Source organism: Callorhinus ursinus, unplaced genomic scaffold (genome assembly GCF_003265705.2).
Source record: "Callorhinus ursinus isolate GAN/ISIS: 27379988/994484 unplaced genomic scaffold, GSC_fseal_2.0 scaffold12, whole genome shotgun sequence".
In the NCBI taxonomy this organism is placed as follows: domain Eukaryota; kingdom Metazoa; phylum Chordata; class Mammalia; order Carnivora; family Otariidae; genus Callorhinus; species Callorhinus ursinus.
The window spans coordinates 34,590,109-34,609,975 of NW_027397074.1; the positions used below are offsets into that span (position 1 = coordinate 34,590,109).

Here is a 19,867-nt window from a genome sequence, read left to right on the forward strand (position 1 = left end):
ATAGGCTCTGAGTCTGTCAGCTCTCCTAGTGAGTTACCAGGGGGTGGTCCTGGGGACTTTCAATACAAAAATCCTATATTTTATTCCACCTGATGCTATGTAAAAGATCACGTTTACCCACTTAAAATATCACATTTCATCCATTTCTCATACACTGTAATAAACGTGAGTGGATTAATTTTCATTCTATTAAATTTTTTTCTTGTGAAGTACTAGGTTCTCAGCTGCTGCAATTTTTCCTAGGCCAAACAATATCCGCCAGTATATAAGGGGCAATTGTCTGGCACACATTTTAAAAACTGAACTGTCTCACATTGTTCTCTCCCCTCTGCACTTAGTTAATATCCTCTTGACCACACCAGCAAGATCCTTGGCAAGTATCTTTCCCACTCCTCATGGGACATACTATATTATCCCTTACTGAGTTCATTATTCTGGTACTCAGGTCCAAATTCAACTCTCTAACCATCTGTTAATTTCTCATATTCTCCTTTTTCTTTCAAAGACTCAACTTTCCATTGGAATGACAGACTGAAAGTAAAACTTCATATCCCAAATCCATTGGTTTATATTCTATCTAGAGTTTATGCCCTAACTAAAGATGCTTCACCTTTTTTTCACCCCATCTAAGGTTTTTCAAATCATGTTCCTTGGGAACATTATCATCAAGCTATTAATAGGTGTTGATGACAAAAAAATTCTGTGGTTTGGGAAGTTAGGTAAACAAAATTAAATAGGCTTATTTATTCCAGAACTTTTCAGAAACTTTCATAGTTTTCATCTGGATTGTAAAGGAACATTTTAGGGTTTGGAAGAGTACGTAGATTTGCATAAGTTACATAGAAGTATAAAATTACTGCCCAGAAACATCTTAAAGAGACCAATATTTTACAGGATGCACTTTGACAAATACTATGCCTGTCCAGAGCAGAGTAAAAGTACTCACACAGCTGATGTCTGAGAAGTCTATGGATACAGATAAAGACTGAAAATATTATGACCAACCAGACAGAGCCACATTGTGAGTACTGAATCTGTTGCCTTTAAAACTGAAACATCTAAAATATTAGGCAGACTATGAATTAAAAATAAGACCAAATAAAAACTGTTAGTGGACTACTTATTACAGCTCTTTCTATGGGAAAATGACTTTATAATTTTGTATGATAGGTAAGTATGAAGTTTCTAGAACATTGTGGTTGTAAATTACTTGCCCCATAAATGGAAAAATTAAATTCAGTAAGTTATCAGTAATCACTCAACAGCTCTTCTATCAATATGGAACTGAAATTGCTTGATTTCTAAAATAAAAAGAAGGGAAAATACACACAGATACTAAAAATAAGACCATTGAGCAAGCACTTTTTAAAGTAATAAGAATACATCACTACTAAATAAATTCAACAAAAAGGTTTGTTAATATTTTATTAGTATTTTCTAATGGACAGAACATAACGCAAACCAAATAAAAATTTTAATCTTCTTTTTAGTTCAATAAAAATAACTGACATTCTGATTGTTGTTTCTTCTTTGTTAAAGAAGGAAAGTATTGATAGAATAGTTAGGCACACAGTTGACATTTACTGTACAATGATATGCACAAGTTATCTTTTAACAACTATAATCCTAAGATGTGCTCTTTATATTTTTCCCTTGTAATACAGGAGCCATGCTCCTATAAGCAAAATTTACTAATAACAAAAGAATTTTACAAGGAGTGACAAAAAAGACTTTTAAAACAAGTCCTTAAATAAAAGGATGCAGCAACAACGGAATGTAAGTTGTTGGGTTAAGAAGACAGTTTAAACTAGATCTCAAAACATTAAAAATTCATTTATTTTACAATTACTCAAATACACATGCATTAAATGAAAATATTGCACAAAATTAAAATTTTAGATTGTGAAATTTATATTGTTCTTAATTTTTTAAAAATTGATACACTTTCTGGTAGCACTTAACTGTTTGATTTTTTTCCAAACACCAGCAGCACAAACTTAAAATGAGCCAACAGAAATACTCAAGAAAGTTTTTAATTAAAAAAAAAAAAAATTAAGGCTAACCAAGTGTATCCATTGGTCAATGGCACAATTTTTTCAGCAACTATTCAGAACACCCTAATCAGAGGAAATGCCCAGCTAAGCGCTATATTTAAATCATACAACCAATTTTTAGGTGAATCAACTATTAGTAGTGATGGTTCCTAAATAGTTTGTTACCTGAAAAAATCAGAAAGCCCAAAAAAGGATGATTAATTTTGAAGGTTCTTGCCTAAAGGCACCACTGACTTAAAAACACATTCAAAAAATCAAATATCAGAAGACTTAAAGCCTCTTCAGGTATATATTTATAAATATGCAATAAATGCATTAAATGTAATAACTTTATTAAACATAGTACACTGTACTTGACTTATGAATTAAATATTTTACACACAGCTTGACCAAGTCATTCAGAAAGTATCTCTAATTTTAGCATGACCACAGCTCTCTCTGATGTAAAACATAGATGTGCATAGAGAAGACGCACAACCATTTACATAGACTACCATTTGACATTTCTGCTTTTGAAATATAAACTCTTGAAACAAAAATTACTTAAAAAACCCATTTACTCATATAGTTTTTGGTATGATTGCAGTTACTTTGCAGGGCTCTGTTATGAAAAGTTGCAATTTTGCAGGACCTTTCTTTCTTTCCCTGGTTGATGGCCAGCATTCCTCACATTATCTGGAAATGCTTTTCATATGTACACACTAGGCTCTTAAATGAATTCTTGTTTACTCTTAAGACTTATTTATGTCAAAAATATACTTGAAATGGGCAAGGGTATATTTGAGAATCATTGTACCTATGGCCATGCTGATGCTTCCCACAGACATGTTTCACAAATCCTCACCTTTAAAGCCTGGGGAATGGGGGGCAGGGGGGACCACAGCAGTGAGACAAACTGGGAAGAAAAAGTATTATTTCTTCTGCCAGAGTCAATAAGGATCTTTTCTCATTTGCAAGTTGCAACGAAAGGGATTTCATTTAGTAATTCTTTAGACATGCAATACATGCTGAATATATGCATACTGTTAAGTATGCACAACAGCATTATTAATAAATATGATTATTATTATTATAAAGCTTTAAAGGAAGGCTTTAATCTGTTATTAGGCTTCACTTTGTAAGTAGGATCTCGGTGAAAACAAGACAATAACATCTTGTTTCCATCTTAAAGCTCCCAAATAACTGGGATACCGAAACTTTGTCCCTTTATCTTAAGCACCCAGACGTTCTTCTAATACCAGGATCTTGGCTCAGTGGTCTGATAAGTAGCTTCACTATTTTAAGGTTGTAGTGTTAAATATTTTTAAAACAAAAAATGCTGACATACCCAAACCCTTAGTCAGTGTAAGTATTTAAAACTATGCAGAAATCCTGCATACAAGCGATATGAAGACTTCTAAGATGGACAAACGGAGAATGAGAAAACTATAAATGCAGAGGCCCCAGAACTGGAAAAGGTAATTTGTTGTTGTTGGTATAAAATTATTTCAGGGACTTAAATGTATACACCCAGGGGTTTTGCCAACTTGCTTTATTTAGTAGAATTTTACATTATGCAAAATATAAATAAAAGCATATTTTAAAAAATATTATAGTTCTGTTTTCATTATTTATTTTCATATATATATATACACAGTAATAGAATTAGGAATTTGTCTGTTTACATGTGACTAAAAGCTCATTTAATCCTTTGATTTGCTACTTTTGCAATCACCTAAGGTATGTCTAGATCACACAATTTAAAATGATCACATTGTAACTGTCAATGGTGCTGTTCTTTTTTTAATTTCCATGTTTTTAAAATAACAGAATGTATTTGGCAGTTCTTTCGAGATTATACTCCCTATTGTGTAATCAGTAATCTCTTAAAATTGTAATAATTTTGAAACTTAACTGAGAGTGCCACTATATGCTTCTTTTTGCACACAGAATACCAAAAGAAAACTTATGATTGAGTACCATAAGAGCAAAACAGAGCCCCAAAGCACGTAAGAATCAATTAAAATTTGTTTTATACCAATAATAACAAATCCAATCAAATTCTGTTTTTGATTGGTTTTATTTTATGTCACAAAACTGTAATTAGGGTATAAGGTTACTTCATACTTTAAGGGCATCCTGTCACTTTCCCCAGACCTGAAGCAGATGTTCCAAAGATCATTCACCTGGCTAATCCACATTATATCAAAATTCTGATAAAGATCTATAAAATTATGCAAAAACAAATCCCTCCAAATCATACATTGCTCAGTCGCCCACGGTTAAACAAATTAGCCAGTTTATCTGTGAACCGTTGTTTTGTGCTTTCCTCAGCTCTCACGTATACATTCTGGCACTTTGTCATTGCTGGAGAATGCTGATTAGTTTGAAATGGAAGAGACCAATGTCATTCTTGCTTGCGAAGGGGGCAGTATCCTCTCAATGTTGCAAAAATATGCACCAAATCATTTAAGACACAGAAATCTCTCTTGGTAGTGGCTGGATTATGGACGAGGATGAGAAGAACCACAGTCTTATGGATGTATTAATAATCTATTTTGAGACACTAAAAGACTGGTGCGACATGACAGTATATGAGTTAAGCCCCAGAAGATCTGTCCATATTATTAGTCCTGGACAAAATGAACACCAGCTTCAGAGATTGGAGTGTCACCTCTTCTGTAAAGAAGGCGCTTGAGTAGTTTGAAGTTTCTGTTTATATTTCTGTATCTGCTTTGATCGTGAATGCAGTTTGTTGAAGAGTTCACGAAATTTATACTGTGGAAATAAGGTTTCCAAAAAGCCTTCCAAGAAGACATAAACCATTCTCCTATTTAACTGGTTGTGCTGAAACATTTCAAAAACACGAAGAATACCTTTCCGTGTTGTTTCAGCCCCAATAATGTGCTTCAGTTCATCTAAATGAAGAGGGGACAAAAAAACATAATTCATTACTCATATAAAGGAAACACAAGGCCTAAACTATCCTCTAAGTTTAAAGTATGTGAAGTACACAGCAGGGTAATAAATAGGAGATCTTCAGTTCATGTGTTTCAGCTATGTATTCTGAGATTAAAATTTACACATGTCTTCATGCATCCATCCACTTGTGTAAGAATAGATATTGGGGATGATAAAACCCACAAAAAAGAAGCAGGGTCTAGACTCTGAAACCCCAAATTAGAGTTCCAATCCTGTCCCTAAATACCTATATGATATTTACCCATCCTGAGTTTGTTTCCTTATCTGTAAAATGGGGATTTATAATAACAACCAAATCCTTATAACTAAGAATTTGGAGAGCTTTAATGAAACAATGTGAAAAGTGATCTGCAAAGGCTAAAACACTATACAAATGGTCTTACCGTGTCTAACGCACAGTGAGAAATACTGTACGGGAATGGTGTATGAAAGCTGATTAACGATCTCAAAAAGCTTGCAAAAGTAACAGTGCCATTCAAGTACCCCAAGTATAAAGATGTTTACAGAGGGGAGAATTCCACATGGTATATAATCAAGAAAGGTGGGCGCCTGGGTGGCTCAGTTGGTTAAGCGACTGCCTTCGGCTCAGGTCATGATCCTGGAGTCCCTGGATCGAGTCCCGCATCGGGCTCCCTGCTCAGCAGGGAGTCTGCTTCTCCCTCTGACCCTACCCCCATCTCATGTGCTTTCTCTCTCATTCTCTCTGTCTCTCAAATAAATAAATAAAATCTTTAAAAACCAGAAAAAAAAAAAAAAAAAGAAAGGTTCCCTTCAAGGAAGTGATGAATGAAGGAGACTTTGCTACCGGAGCAGGAGTTTGACAGGCACAAACAGATGACGGATTAGCTTTGGGGGAGAGAACAACAACGAGCAAATGAGAACTAAGTGGGAAAAACAAGGCAGGTTCAAAAAATGGGGGCACTACAGTTCGGCTAAATTTTAAGATGCTTTTAAAAGTGGAGAGAAGAATGGGAACAAGTGCTATGGCTATCAGAGTGAGCCAAGTGTGGAGTTTACTCCCAGGCAACACGAAGTTATTACAGATAGTTGAACAGGGGAACATGTATGACTACCCTTAATTATTTATAATCAGGGCCTCAAGAGCAGTAAATACTATTTAACTGCTTTCAAAAAAAACCATGCAACTTCCAAAAGGTATGTTTCTACCTAGGAGTACAGGGTAATTTAAAGCAAACGGCTTATGAATTTACTAATAAAAACAGGAAAGGGATTATGTGTATATAAACTCATACCTTTATATTTAGCCTCACTTCCTTCAAGTCTTTACCCAAGTGTCCTCTTCTCACACAGCTGCCCCCAACCAGCACTTCCCTCTTCCTGCACTACTGGTCTCATCAGCACTTACCACGAGCTAACATACAGGCCTTTATTTATTTGTCTGCCTTCTGTCTGTGGCTCCCTAATAGAGTATAACCTCCAAGAAGGCAAAGATTACTGCAAAGAATGTGTCTGGCACATGAAACACTCACTGAACAAATGCATTAGTTTCTTTCAGCTATATAAATCAGTCTACAGCACAATCTGGTTTATGCTAACAGTATATTAAATAATATCTAATAAATGTCATTTATTGTTCTAAAATGTTATTTCTGTCATTTCCTTTTTTTCTCCAAACACAATAGGATAGTCTGTAGGACAGAATTAATAGCCATGCGGCAAATTTCCAACATAACTGACAGAAGAGAGATTTTTACATCTATGATGAAAATGAACTATATAGTTCTAAGTTAAAGAAAAACAAAGTTATAGAAAAAGAAATAGATATTACATGATGTTAATGAACTTCATAAATACTCCTTTTCCATTCTATATTCATAATCAAAATGTGGAGAAGAGATATCTAAGTATTTTCAAAGATATTCATAACTAAAGAAGGGACCAAACAACCACCCAGCGACACAAAATTGCTTTTCATATTATAGAGGCCCTCTTATTGAGAGAAGTCAAAAGGGGGACAAAGTGAGTCTAAGATAGCAGTGTTCTAAAGAAGTAATTCAAATTAGACCAAAAGAATGCCAATAAGTATATTTTCCTCGGAATCATGTTTTAATTGAGATTAATAATGTTTCTACATAAAGGGATTCTTTCAAAGAATATGTTCTCTGAAGTAAAACAGATATACTTCCTGAAAACCTCACACTTCATGTTCTTTTATTCATCTGTCACATATTTTGTCATCAACTTTATTCTCAAAATGGCTGAAGGTAGCAAATGACGTGGTTAAAAGCACCACTTTTTTCTCATGATCAAAAGCAGTGGCTTTCAAGTCTGCTCAGCATGGAGCAGAAGCCCAACAGTCACTTCCTAGCTTGAAACCTGGAGTGGCTTACTTAATCTCTTTGAGCTTCTATTTGCTCACATATAAAGCTGCAATGTTTAACAGTGCCTAGCTTCTTAATTCTGTTATGAGAGTTAGTGAAGAATATATGAGAAATGCACAGCAACAGTGCCTGATTCATGGTAAGCCATTAAATGGCAGTTACTAAAATCAATAGGCAGCTAACCCAGCATGCTCGGTGCCAAAAATTCAGAAGAACTACAAATTAATAAGATTTTTACCAAATCTGTTCACTCACCTGGCATAATTGAAAGTAGTTTAGTTTTTCCTGCAACTCTTGTTCTCATTCGAATAGCTTTATCTCTGCATGGAACAGTCTCTGCTAAAATGCCATTTGGCCAAAAGGCATCTCTATTTAAGAAAATGAAATACATTTTGTAAAAATTTTCATTTTCTAATGACATAAATCAGTAAAATTATCCCAATTTTCTACAGAAAACGCAAATGTAAGTAGAAAGTGGAAACACTTCTGAAATTTTATAGAGGTATGACATTCAAACAAATAGTAACTAAGAGCAGCGTTCAATTTTAGTTGTAAAAGGATATACATAAGAGAAGTAACAGATGAATTCTGCCCTGGAATAACTTATAAACACTAACAAATGAAAAAGACAGCAAAATGGAATATATAGGGGACTACATCACAGCCATTTAAACTCAAAGTAGGCCTCTGATCTCAATGAGATTGAACATCTAATCCAACTACAACCCCATAATGTCTTGAATTTGGATACCTTATAGTTAATCTCCCTCAGTTCCCTTATAAGTAAGCCAATACAAAACAAATCCTGCATCCACACCTTACAGTTAGACTGATTACAACATTCCTTTCACATATATATATATACCCTATTCTCCACTCGCTCAGCGTGCTTGATTCCGATTCTCCAATTCACAGGCCAAAGGCAAGAACGGAACACACTAAGTTTCCATCTGGGAATTTGGTCTGAGGGAGAGAGACTCCCCAGAGTAGTTGTTCTTAACTTTGACTGAACATTAGAAACACCTGTGAGCTTTAAAAAAATCTTCACGTTCAGGACTTCTACTGATTCAGACTCTAGAAATGGGATCCAAGTATCAGTACTTTTTAAAGCTTTCCAAGTGATTCCAACATGAGAATCACTGCTCCACAGTGAACCAAACATCATTCACCGGCCCTGAAACAGAATGTACATGCCAGGACAGGTGCTCTAACTTTTGGAACAGTACGGTATAGTGGGTAGAAACTCAGCTTCAGATTAAACTGCTGTTCCCCGCTTTCCAGCATGTGAGCTTTTGGACAAGCCACTCAACTTCTCTAATCCTCACTTTTCACGTAACAAAATGGAGACCAATCCCTATCTCATAAAATAGGGTAAAATCAGGAAGTATGCATAAAGTAGATGGCACAGCACCAAGCAAGTAATGTTCAATATTGATAGCTCCTTTCTTGCTTCTGTTACTTTAGAGTACATGATGCCATGAATATTTATGCCTTGCTTATCTTTCACTTTTAGAAAAGAGGTTTATTTCTTGACTATGCGGTGCTCTCCTTGAAGGGGTGGCATTTTATCTCAGTCCCTGGTGACTGGCAAAATACTAGGCACAGAGGAGGGGTTCAGAATATTTTTGTAGGATGAACATATGAACTGGAGTATCACTGCTTTTAATTTGTATTCTTTTCAGAGGTTCAAATAGTTAATAATTTGTCCATAGCCAGAGACATACATATTTTTTAAAATTTTTATTTAAAATCAAGAATTTCAATTACATTAAAGCCACATTACTGTGATAAAATATAACCAACATCTTAAAGATTATTCTTATACTTTTCTATTCTGGTTTTAAAGAAACAAAGATCAAAAGGTCCACGGAAAAAATGTTTATAATTCTTACAAGTCGTCTTGCTCATCAGTGATGATTAAAACCAACTTTATGGTCAGGAAGAAAAGGAAAGCAGTGAATGTTAATTAGTGATAACAATGCTAAACTCTATACTACCTGAAAGAAGTGACTGTGTCTTAAGATATACCTGAAACGTTTCACTAAGTCAGCTACTTGCTCAGGTGAGGTCATCCAATCAACATGGTCAACTATTTTTCTGAAAGTAAAGAAATTTAAATTAGTAGGGTCAAAATTTTAAAAGGTGTATAAAATAAGCATTCTTTTCATGAAGTAACTTAATCGGTATGTAAATTATCTGTGAAAGCAACAGACTGTTTTAATGACCTTAAAAGGCCCAGAGAAGAAAATTCTCCTATAAAGGTTGAACAATCTACTTCCAGAAGTACACGTTTAAGAGCTAAGTAAGAACAGCTCTAAGGAATGAAAAAAAAAATTGGTACCTATTAATAGTATCACCATATGTGGCTCTAATAAGCTGCTGAAGTAGGTTTTTGATATTCCTTCGCAACCACTGATTTCTCTCTTTTAAGTCGAATACTTCATCCATAAGAAGCAGCATTACCCTAAGTGGAATATTGTCATCCACCTGAAAAAATATGGGAAGAAATGAAAATACATTTATTTGAGTTACTTATCTACTATGAATGGCTACTTCTGCTGCTTTTACAAAATGACTGATACTCAATTTCAGAGATCAGAGAGTAAGTTATACTACAGTCTTTATAACCTAACATTTCATTCTAATTTTAAAAACATATGTTTTTAACAGTCATTTTGCAAGAATACAGAATTTTACAACCCTACAATTCCAAACTGGAAGTGAAAAAAACTTCTCAAAGTGAATCTATGATGTCTTAGGAAAAAATAATTTGGCTCTTTTACTTTTAGTAGAGTCTGTACTGCTTTGATAAGGCAAATGCTGGCCCCCTTCGCCGATTTTCTGGAGCATCTTTTTGATAAAGAACAAAATAGTCTCAACGTTTCTCCTTATTTAATAGAACAAAACACAATCTACACTAAATAACATGTTTTGCTTAGTGCGCTGTATGTACTTAGGTAGTTTCAGGAAAAAGAAGCTAAAATAAAATTCAGTATATAGCTAAGTTATTACAAAAGGCATATTTCACTATACTTCTAAAAATTTTTTTTTTAATTTTTGAAGATTTTATTTATTTATTTGACAGAGAGAGACACAGTGAGAGAGGCAACACAAGCAGGGGGAGTGGGTGAGGGAGAAGCAGGCTTCCTGCAGGGCAGAGAACCCAATGCAGGGCTTGATCCCAGCACCCTGGGATCATGACCTGAGCCGAAGGCAGATGCTTAACGAGTGAGCCACCCAGGCGCCCCTAAAATTTTCTTTTAAATTTTAGCAAGTAAAAATTTGTACGGGAATATTCAATTCAATTCAATTCAAAAAATAAAAGTTAAAAAAAATAAAGACAACTAGAAAGCTTTGATGTGAAAAAATATATACAAAGCAAAACAGATTTAGAACTACAAACTGCATATAATTGCCAGTACTTTTATAATTCTTTCATCACTAAGATACTCTTTCCAATCATTTCCTCATCCATGTTGTAATTTAAATCTTGAGAAAATAGCATGAGTTATTTTCACTGTCATACTGTAAACATTTTCTTAGTGCACCTTCCCTTCCACATATTGAAAACTCACAGCTAAACCAAACAAGGAATGGCTGGGGTTGGTGAGGGGTCTGGGGGGTTGGGGGGCAGAGATGGATTTCACTCCAGAGGGCAAATAAATACTTCTCTATTTTCTGATTGAGTATATACTCATTTGTTTGGTAAGACATGGTAATTCTAATAAATACTTAAATTGTAAAAACTTTTAAAAGAAGGTATGATGTTATAGATGTTATACCAGCATAACTCACAATAAAATACTCCTTAAAAAGCAAATAAAATATTATCTTTGTTTAATACAGTTTATTATAAGAAATTCAATGAAAAACTGAAGGGAGATAATTATGACTTTAAAATAAATCTGCCTAATAGAATACAAAGCCCAGACCCAAACATATACAATAATCTAATTTGTGACAAGGGAGAAACAGTACACTTGGGAAAAGAGAACCTTCTCAGTAAATGGTGCTTGGGTCAACTGCCCTCACTCCATACACAAAAATCAATCCTAGATGAATGGGAAATCCAAATTTTGGCATGATAAAACAAAAAAGATTTTAAAGAAAATCACAGGTGATCCTTGTGACCTTGTAGTACGCACAGATTATATATATACTTTGCACAAAAGCACACCAACTAGAAGATATTCACAATACACAAATACTTTTATCTGACAAAGAACCACTATTCAGATTATATAAAGCACTCCTGTTAATCAAAAAAGACAAAGACAGCCAAGCCAACAGAAAAATAGAGGAAAGAGCTAGAGACACAAGACACCCAAATGGCCAACAAACATATGCAAAGAGGTTCAACTTTTCCACAGTCATCAGAGAAATGGAAATCCACATGAGATACAACCAGAATGGCTAAAATTTAAAAGACATAACATATTGACTGTTGGCAGGCTATGGAGCATTGAAATCCTCATGCATTGCTGGCAGCAGTGTAAGCAGCATGAACACGCTGGAAAACTATTTGACAGTATCTCTTAAAACCGAACTTATGAATACCTTCTAACCAAGGAATTCCATTCCTCAGTACAGACCCAACAGAAATGCATACTTAATTTTTTAATCAAAAGACAGGTACCAGAATGTTCACAGGAGTACTATTCAAATTACAACAAATAAATTATACTATGTTTACAAAATGGAGTACTGTAAGTCCACAAGAATGAAGAAACTACAATCACACAAAACAACATGGAAGAATATCACAATGTTGAGCAAAAAAAAAAAAAAAAAAAGCCAGACTTAAAGGAGTACATACCTTACAGTTTCATTTATATAAAGTATAAAAGCAGGGTAGAAGTCAGGATAGTGATTATCCTTGGTGGGGGAGAGGATAGTGACAGGAAGAGAGCATTAGGGGCTTTCTGGGGTATTGATGTAACATTCTGTTTCTTGCTTAGAGTGCTGATTATATGGACACGTTCAGTTTGTAAGAATTCATCAAACTTAACACATATAATATATACACATAGGTATATAGTAATAGGTATACATATTATACTTCATTAGTCAGTTAAAAAGATTTACCAAGTATGATTTCAATTACAGTTGAATACTACCAAAAATAAAATTAACTCACAGTATCGTCAAGTTGAGCTGAGACCCGACAATGTTCAGGATCTGAGTCAGTCTTCGGAATTAAAGGAGGCACCTAACATTTAAAAATATATAAAAACAGAACAAAATAAACACACTAAAGCAGAGAGTGAAGGAATACAATAATAAATCAAAATGAGTATAAAGCATAATAGTAGCAATTAATTTGATTTTTGGAACGATATATAAACAAAGTTTGTATAGTATTAAAAAGTATTAACACTCTACAATTAGAAACCCAATGTTAAAGTGTGATTACTTCATTACCAAAAGATTTTTTTCTTTAAAAAAAATGGACTTTTGAGTTGGAGGGGGAAATTACTTAGTTAAACCCCTGTACTTTTTAGAACTTAAAGCTAAGAAAAGTTAAATGATTTAAAAACCAAAAGTTAGTAGCACAGCCAGAGAACAGAATTCCAATCTTCTTTATTTTACCATAAGGAGCTTGACAGTAAGTTAACAGACTTAAGAAACTAATTAACCTGTTTTAGATAATATAAGTTATGAGGAAAATGGAGAGAACGGTGTTAGTTGATAATCATTTGTCAGCACAGCAGGGACCATCAAGATCACCTATTATAACTCCTTCATGTTGCTGGTAAGGAAAAAGGAATGGGGAAAAGCTCAGTGACTTCTGTACAAAGTCATATGAGTAGTTATTGGCAGAAGTGGCACTTGCAAAAATCCTCATTTTCAGTGTTAAGTGTACATCCCCCCATGATTAGAAACAAAGATAAAGCATCAGAGAAAGTATGAGAATAAGTAGAAAAGTATGGATTTACACACACATTATTTTAGGAGTTGTCTCTTAAAGAAATTGTGTATTTATATTCCATATTTATATATATATATTTACTCTTCAAATATGATCTAACAAATAGAAAACTCTAACAGTAACAAGTTTTCTTTTATATTCTTGATTATAACATTAAACAAGTGGGTGAAAATTATAAAAAGTATAACTCAGAAAGTAACAAACAACTTGGTCTGCTACCTGTATTTGCAAATGTAATGAAAATGTTTCTCTATGAAACTCTTCTATACCACTCACTTGTATATCCAAGTAAAGGATGGCCCCAGACGCTGATGATTGTGAGAGTTTTCCTCCCTTTGATCTCCTAGCCTAGCCACTTGGTCAGGTGAAGCAGGAGAAATTAGGCTTTATGTTTCCTGATGAATACTAGTATAGCAAATTTGCACCACAGCACTTGCTATTGTTTTAAAATTTAATAGCATTATAAAATAAAAATGGAATAGAATATAACAGTACAAAGGATGTTTGTTATCTTTACTGGCTTTCAAAATCCTACCACAGCAAATCCTGAGGAGTGACTGAGTTTCACAGTATCCATTTCTGATAAGAATTCATTCTCTTTAGTTTTTTTATTCTTTATAAGACTATGTGTCTAGGGAGCTCTGGACTTCTCAAAAGAAATAAGGTAAATCTAAGCAGAAGCTCAATAAATCTTAGTTGATTTAAAAAATAGTTTGCTGTAGGTATTACTGAAAACATCTTCTTACCTTGAAAAATGATTGCTTTATGTCTTGACCTAATCTTTCTGACATTTTGCCCATGTTGTCTGACATTTTAGTCATTCCCTCTGCCAAGCTATCAGGAAGGGATTTAACTGCATTTGAAACATTCCTCATAGAATTTCGAAGTGGATTTACAAAAGTGTCCATCTAAGGGGAAAAGATATTATACCATGACTTCATTGTATCAGACTTGTTATTTAACTGAGAAGCCTGGGAAAATACAGAGTGCAACACACATGAAAAATGCAGTAATTTTCTAGTCTATAACATCTCATTGCATTTTAAAAGTACAGAACTACTGTCTTCAAAATGTATTGTCTTAAAAATGTATTTTCACACACAAATATATGATTAAAAAACTGGGGTGATAAGGCAATTGCTAGAAAATATAAGCTTTAGCTTATACAAAAAATATAATATATTGCTAGTAATTATAAGTTTTGGCTGCCTTATTAAAGAAAGCTAAAACAAATAAAATAAAACATTTTCCAAAACAGAAATTGGTGCAAATGGAATTAGCCACAACACACTTCTGCTACAATTCAAGGCAATAATAACATAGGTATTTTGAGGAGACGATGAAAAATAAACAAGCAGATAAAATAAGTGGAAAGCTCAAGTAACTAACAAGTAACTAAGATTTATTTTTTAAAATAAGTTTTTGGTTACATTACATGCTCAGAATCTATAGAGGGACTATGGAATCCTTTAGTAAGACAGAAAAGAAAAACCATAAAAGATAATATGATCAGAAATATAAAAAGGAATAATCTCCAGGGGGATAGGAAGCATTAAAATTGACATCTGACTGCACAAATGTCAGATAATTTCAATTAAGAAAGGAAGAAACATCTAGAAACCAAAATAGTCTGCATATGGAACTCTGAGAATTTTAACAGACAGAAACAAAGAAAAAAAGAAAAAAGGGACACAAAATCAAAGTCATAAAAAAATCTACAAGAATATTTTCCAGAAAGTGTGAATCTCATAAGAACTAATGCAGAAACAAATTATGTTCCCTACCAAAAAAACAAAAACAAAAACAAAAAAAAAAACCAAACTAAAAGAAACTGAACTCCACTACTTCAGAAACATAGCACAATGTTAAGAGATGGTATCAAGAAGATAAAACTCCTTCACTCTAATATGTTTTCATGGTTTCCATTAAGAAAAACTAGAAAAGGTTAAATAAGTGCTATAATAAACGACAAGTGAATTTCAAGATAGCCGTAAAATAATTTGGGAGTTTTATTACTCTTTGGATTAAGCTTAGTCAATAGTGCTCTAGATACGCTTGATGGAATATGCAACATTTAGGAGGGACATTGTCACAACAGAACAATTCAGAGGAGAACCAAAGGACAAAAACAAGTACGAAGAAGGGTCTAAAAAACACTACCACTGGTACACAGATACAGAGATAAAAAGATGAAGCTAACTCTGTGCGTGTGCACTTGTGGGTAAAATTATGTATGTGTGTGTATATGTAGCCTCACACTAGACATGGGGCTAAACTACCACTGATACTCTTAAAATAAGAGAGCCTAAATCTGTATCATGAATTAGTTAATAATTATAAATAGTTGCCTGTGCCCTAACCTAGACCTACAGAATCCATTTTTTTTTTCCTTTTTCCTTTTTGTTTTTCGTTTTTCAATTTCTGAGGGTAAAGCCCAGGCATCTGTATTGGGGACGGGGAATGGTGAAGTAGAGGGATGGAAAAACCTCCACAGGTGATTTTGATGCCTAATCCTGAAAAAAGCAGAATTTCAGAAGCGTAAAAACAGAGTCCATCACTGTATGACAAGATTTCCACAAACAGCATTTCCACAAACCTACCATCTAATTCCAACTTGTTATTAAAACACGTGCTTAAAACAAAAAAAACAAACTTGTAAATTACCAAGCAGAAGAATGAATTATGGATCACCAGCATAAGTATACACCTGGCCTGACTTACCAAAGATGTTTTCCCTGCATTATCACTTCAATTATGTGTATTAGTAACAACACAAAGTAATTTTAACTTCAATTTAGGTCCCTAACTATAGCTTAAAAAATGCCTTCACACAAAGATATCAAACTGAATAGAAAGAAACAGTGTGAATAAAGGAAGACTGTTTGTTAGTTACTCTTCCTAGGAATTGCCCACATATTTTGAAAGGCTAGACCAATTGTGTGACCAGGTTAATATGTTATAAAGTATTATTTCTCAAGCTCTGATAGCCACTGAGAAAATGTTTGCAGATGATTTCTCTAATACCTACTTAATTTTCAGTGAAATTAAGAAAAAATATTAAATTATAATTTAGCCAAAAAGGAAATGTGAAAACCCCTAATTCTTGATGTGCATAAAAATTATTGTGCCAATCTAAGAGGTTAAGATGACCTTGGTAACAGCCAATATGATTTATAAAAAAATGTATGTTACTATGGACTTCCAGAAAGATTCAGAACGATCTTTAGATTCCAGTGGTAATATTTTTAAAAAGCAATACACAGCTATTCAGATATATAGAGCATATATATGCTCTACACACATAGCACTATGGTCAACAAAAAGAAATTGTGTACATTTGAGGTAACATTTCTTTTATCTCAAAAAAGCTGTTATTGATTTATTAGTTCTTAAAATTGATAAAATCTTGAGGGAAAATAAGGTAAATATCAAAAAGATGGAACACTAGAAGGCATCTCTACTGACAATAAAACCACTTAGAGTTGAAATTTAAACTCAATCACTTCAATCATGAAATACAAAGACAATACCACCACACTGTTCCTCCCCCCCCCCCATTATGAGGCACATAATACGGAACTTGTTATTAAAACACTCCACTAAAAAATGTTAACATCCACTTGGATGTTAAAACTCAACACCTTAATAACAGGAGAGGAAGAAAAGGGGAGTATGTCAGAGGGGGAGACGAACCATGAGAGATGATGGACTCTGAAAAACAAACTGAGGGTTCTAGAGGGGAGGGGGGTAGGGGGATGGGTTAGCCTGGTGATGGGTATTGAGGAGGGCACGTTCTGCATGGAGCGCTGGGTGTTATGAATAAACAATGAATCATGGAACACTGCACCAAAAACTAATGATGTAATTAATGGTGATTAACATAACAATAAAAAATTAAAAAAACCCAATACCCTAGAGTAATCATACACAGTTCTTATGTTTAATTCTTACTTATTCTGTACCAGTTAATTCTTACTTATTTTGTACCAATTCCTTAATCTTTTTTTTTTTTTAAGTCTTTTCAGAGAGTGCGGGGAGGAGTGGCAGGGAAGTCACTTTTTGTTTGTTTTTAATTTTCATTTTGAAATAATTTTAGACTTTTGAGAAATTATAAAACTACAGAGTTCCTACACACTATCCACCCAGCCCTCCCAGCTGCTGTTATTGCTCTGGCTCTGGCTACCGCCACTACTACAAAGAGGCAACATTTATTCTGAAGTTAATGAAGTGCCAGGTGCTGTCATACATGGAATATCACATTTGACTTGTACAATGCTGTAAAATGAGGATCAGTATCTTCATTTCTTGGGAAAACTAAAGGACCAAAGGTGAAGTAACTAACATGTTGCAGTTCACAGCTAGTAAATGGCAGAGCAGGGATTTAAACCAAAGACTAATTCCAAAGTCTGTGTTCTCACTCACTAAACTATCTTGCCCGATTTGACCACTTTGTCATTTATTGTCTTAACCTACCATCTAATTCCAAGTTTAGGATCCATATCCCCAAAGAAATTTTAAATAATAAAGATTTCACCCAAGGGGCATAAATACTTTCAGGAACATAACCTATTTAGCATTTTTCTTATCCTCACTCAAAGTAAAAGACCTTTCCTGTCAGTAAGAAATGGCTCCTTCTCAAGTTATTGAAAAGCTTGGGATCTATCTTAGGCAAATGTTCCTCACTGCATTATTTCAAAGTCTTTTTTCTTTCTTTTAAGCTCCTGCTAGATTTTAATCTACACGTAAAAATAGTTTATATTTATCAGGTATGCCTATCAATAGCAGGCTTAATAAACCATAGAAGATAAACATGCCAAAAAGCATTTAATAAAACTTTCCGTTTTTAAAACTTACAAATATAAATTTATTTTCTTTTATTTAAAAATGTATGAAGGAGCACCTCGGTGGCTCAGTCAGTTAAGAGGCTGCCTTCAGCTCAAGTCATGATCTCGGGGTCCTGGGATCGAGTACCGTGTCAGGCTCCCTGCTCAGTGGGGAGCCTGCTTCTCCCTCTGCCTCTGTGCTCTCCCTCTGTGCTTTCTCACTCTCTCTCAGGTAAATAATTAAAATCTTTTTTAAAAATGCATGAAAACAGACCTATAAAGAAAACCAATGCAATGGTCTGCTTACCTTGCGAGCAAAATCCCCTTTCCCTTTACTGTAGGCTTTGTTCTCAAGGAAATCATACACATAGTGAGCCAAAGCTGGGGATGCTTTCATCATTTCAGGAGTTAATAGTAACTAATGGGGGAAAAAAAAGATATCTTACATAGATATGGTATTGGAAATTAACTCCTATCTATAACTTTATCTGCTAGAAAATTAAGCATGTACAGAATTTTAATTTTGTATTTAAAAAACCAATTACACAGTTTATAAATAAAGTCATCAATAATTCTATGACCATTAACAGTTTGGTATATATTCTTCCCATCTGCTTTTTTGACTTTCAGTGCATCTACTGTGACAGTTGTCAAATGTATTTACTATATAGCAGTCCCCTTTCTCCATGGGGGATATATTCCAACCCCGCCAGTGGAGTCCTGAAACCAAAGATAGTACCGAACCCTACATACACTGTTTTTTCCTATACAAACATACATTCCTGTGATAAAGCTTTATTTATAAATTAGGTACAGTAAGAGATTAATAATAATAAAATAGAACAATTATAACAATATGCTGTAATAAAAGTATATGCAATATACTGTGAATGTGGTCTCTCAAAATATCTTACTATTCTGTACTCACCCTTCTTGTGATGATAAGAGATGATAAAATGCCTACATAATTAGATGAGGTGAGGTGAATGACATATGTATTGTGACACAGCATTAGGCTACTACTGACCTTCTGACAATTCATCAGAAGGACAATCTGCTTCTGGACCCTGGCCGTGGCTGACTGTGGGTAAGTAAAACCACAGAAAGCAAAAACCACAGATAAGGGGAGGAGACTACTATAGTCCATTTTCAGGTCTTAAAGCTTATACTAAAAAGATCCACATTAGTAAACTGTTATGTTAATCACATCCTAATTCTAAAGTTAACATTAATAGAAAGTACATAAAATAATCTGAACATACTGCTTTCACAACTGTTAATGATACAACCTAACATTCTACCTTGATTACTTCAATGGAAGATATTTTGACATATCTTGAGTTCATCAGCTACAATGTATTTGGTACAGCCATATTTAACAGATACATTTATGGCACCAGATTTGGGAAAAAGTCTTTTAAATCTTATACGTAACTGATACAGATTTTTATACAATTAAAGCTAACATATTAAAAAAAAAGTGTTTGGGGTGCCTGGTAGCACAGTTGGTTAAGCATCTGTCTGACTCGATTTCAGCTCAGGTGATGGATCTCAGGGTTGTGAGACCAAGCCCCGAGTTGGGCTCTGTGCTCAGCATGGAGTCTGCTTGCAATTCCCTCTGCCCCTGCCTCTGCCCCTCCCCCAACTTGTGCTCCCTTGCTCTCAAAATAAATAAAATCTTTAAAAAATGTTTTAAATTAAAAAACCAAAGTGTTTGACAAGAGTCATACAAATCATATCACACATCCAGCTTTAAGT

At 34.2% G+C, this 19,867-nt stretch overlaps 1 protein-coding gene across 5 annotated transcripts in view; it reads right to left on the reverse strand.

Annotated features, from left to right (window-relative positions):
- Window positions 1–1,411: 1,411 nt before the first annotated feature.
- SNX13 (sorting nexin 13) overlaps window positions 1,412–19,867 on the reverse strand; it is a 131,435-nt gene continuing 112,979 nt past the window's right edge. For 4 of the 5 annotated variants that reach the window (XM_073898924.1, XM_073898927.1, XM_073898925.1 and 1 more), the window contains 7 exons: window positions 18,417–18,527; window positions 14,033–14,194; window positions 12,495–12,566; window positions 9,699–9,844; window positions 9,386–9,454; window positions 7,613–7,725; window positions 1,412–4,951 (listed from right to left, as the gene is read on the reverse strand). In XM_073898924.1, coding sequence (XP_073755025.1) covers window positions 4,704–4,951; window positions 7,613–7,725; window positions 9,386–9,454; window positions 9,699–9,844; window positions 12,495–12,566; window positions 14,033–14,194; window positions 18,417–18,527 — 921 coding nt within the window. In that variant the 3' untranslated portion in view covers window positions 1,412–4,703. The remainder of the gene's footprint in view (window positions 4,952–7,612; window positions 7,726–9,385; window positions 9,455–9,698; window positions 9,845–12,494; window positions 12,567–14,032; window positions 14,195–18,416; window positions 18,528–19,867) is intronic. The other variant, XM_073898928.1, reaches the window with a different exon arrangement.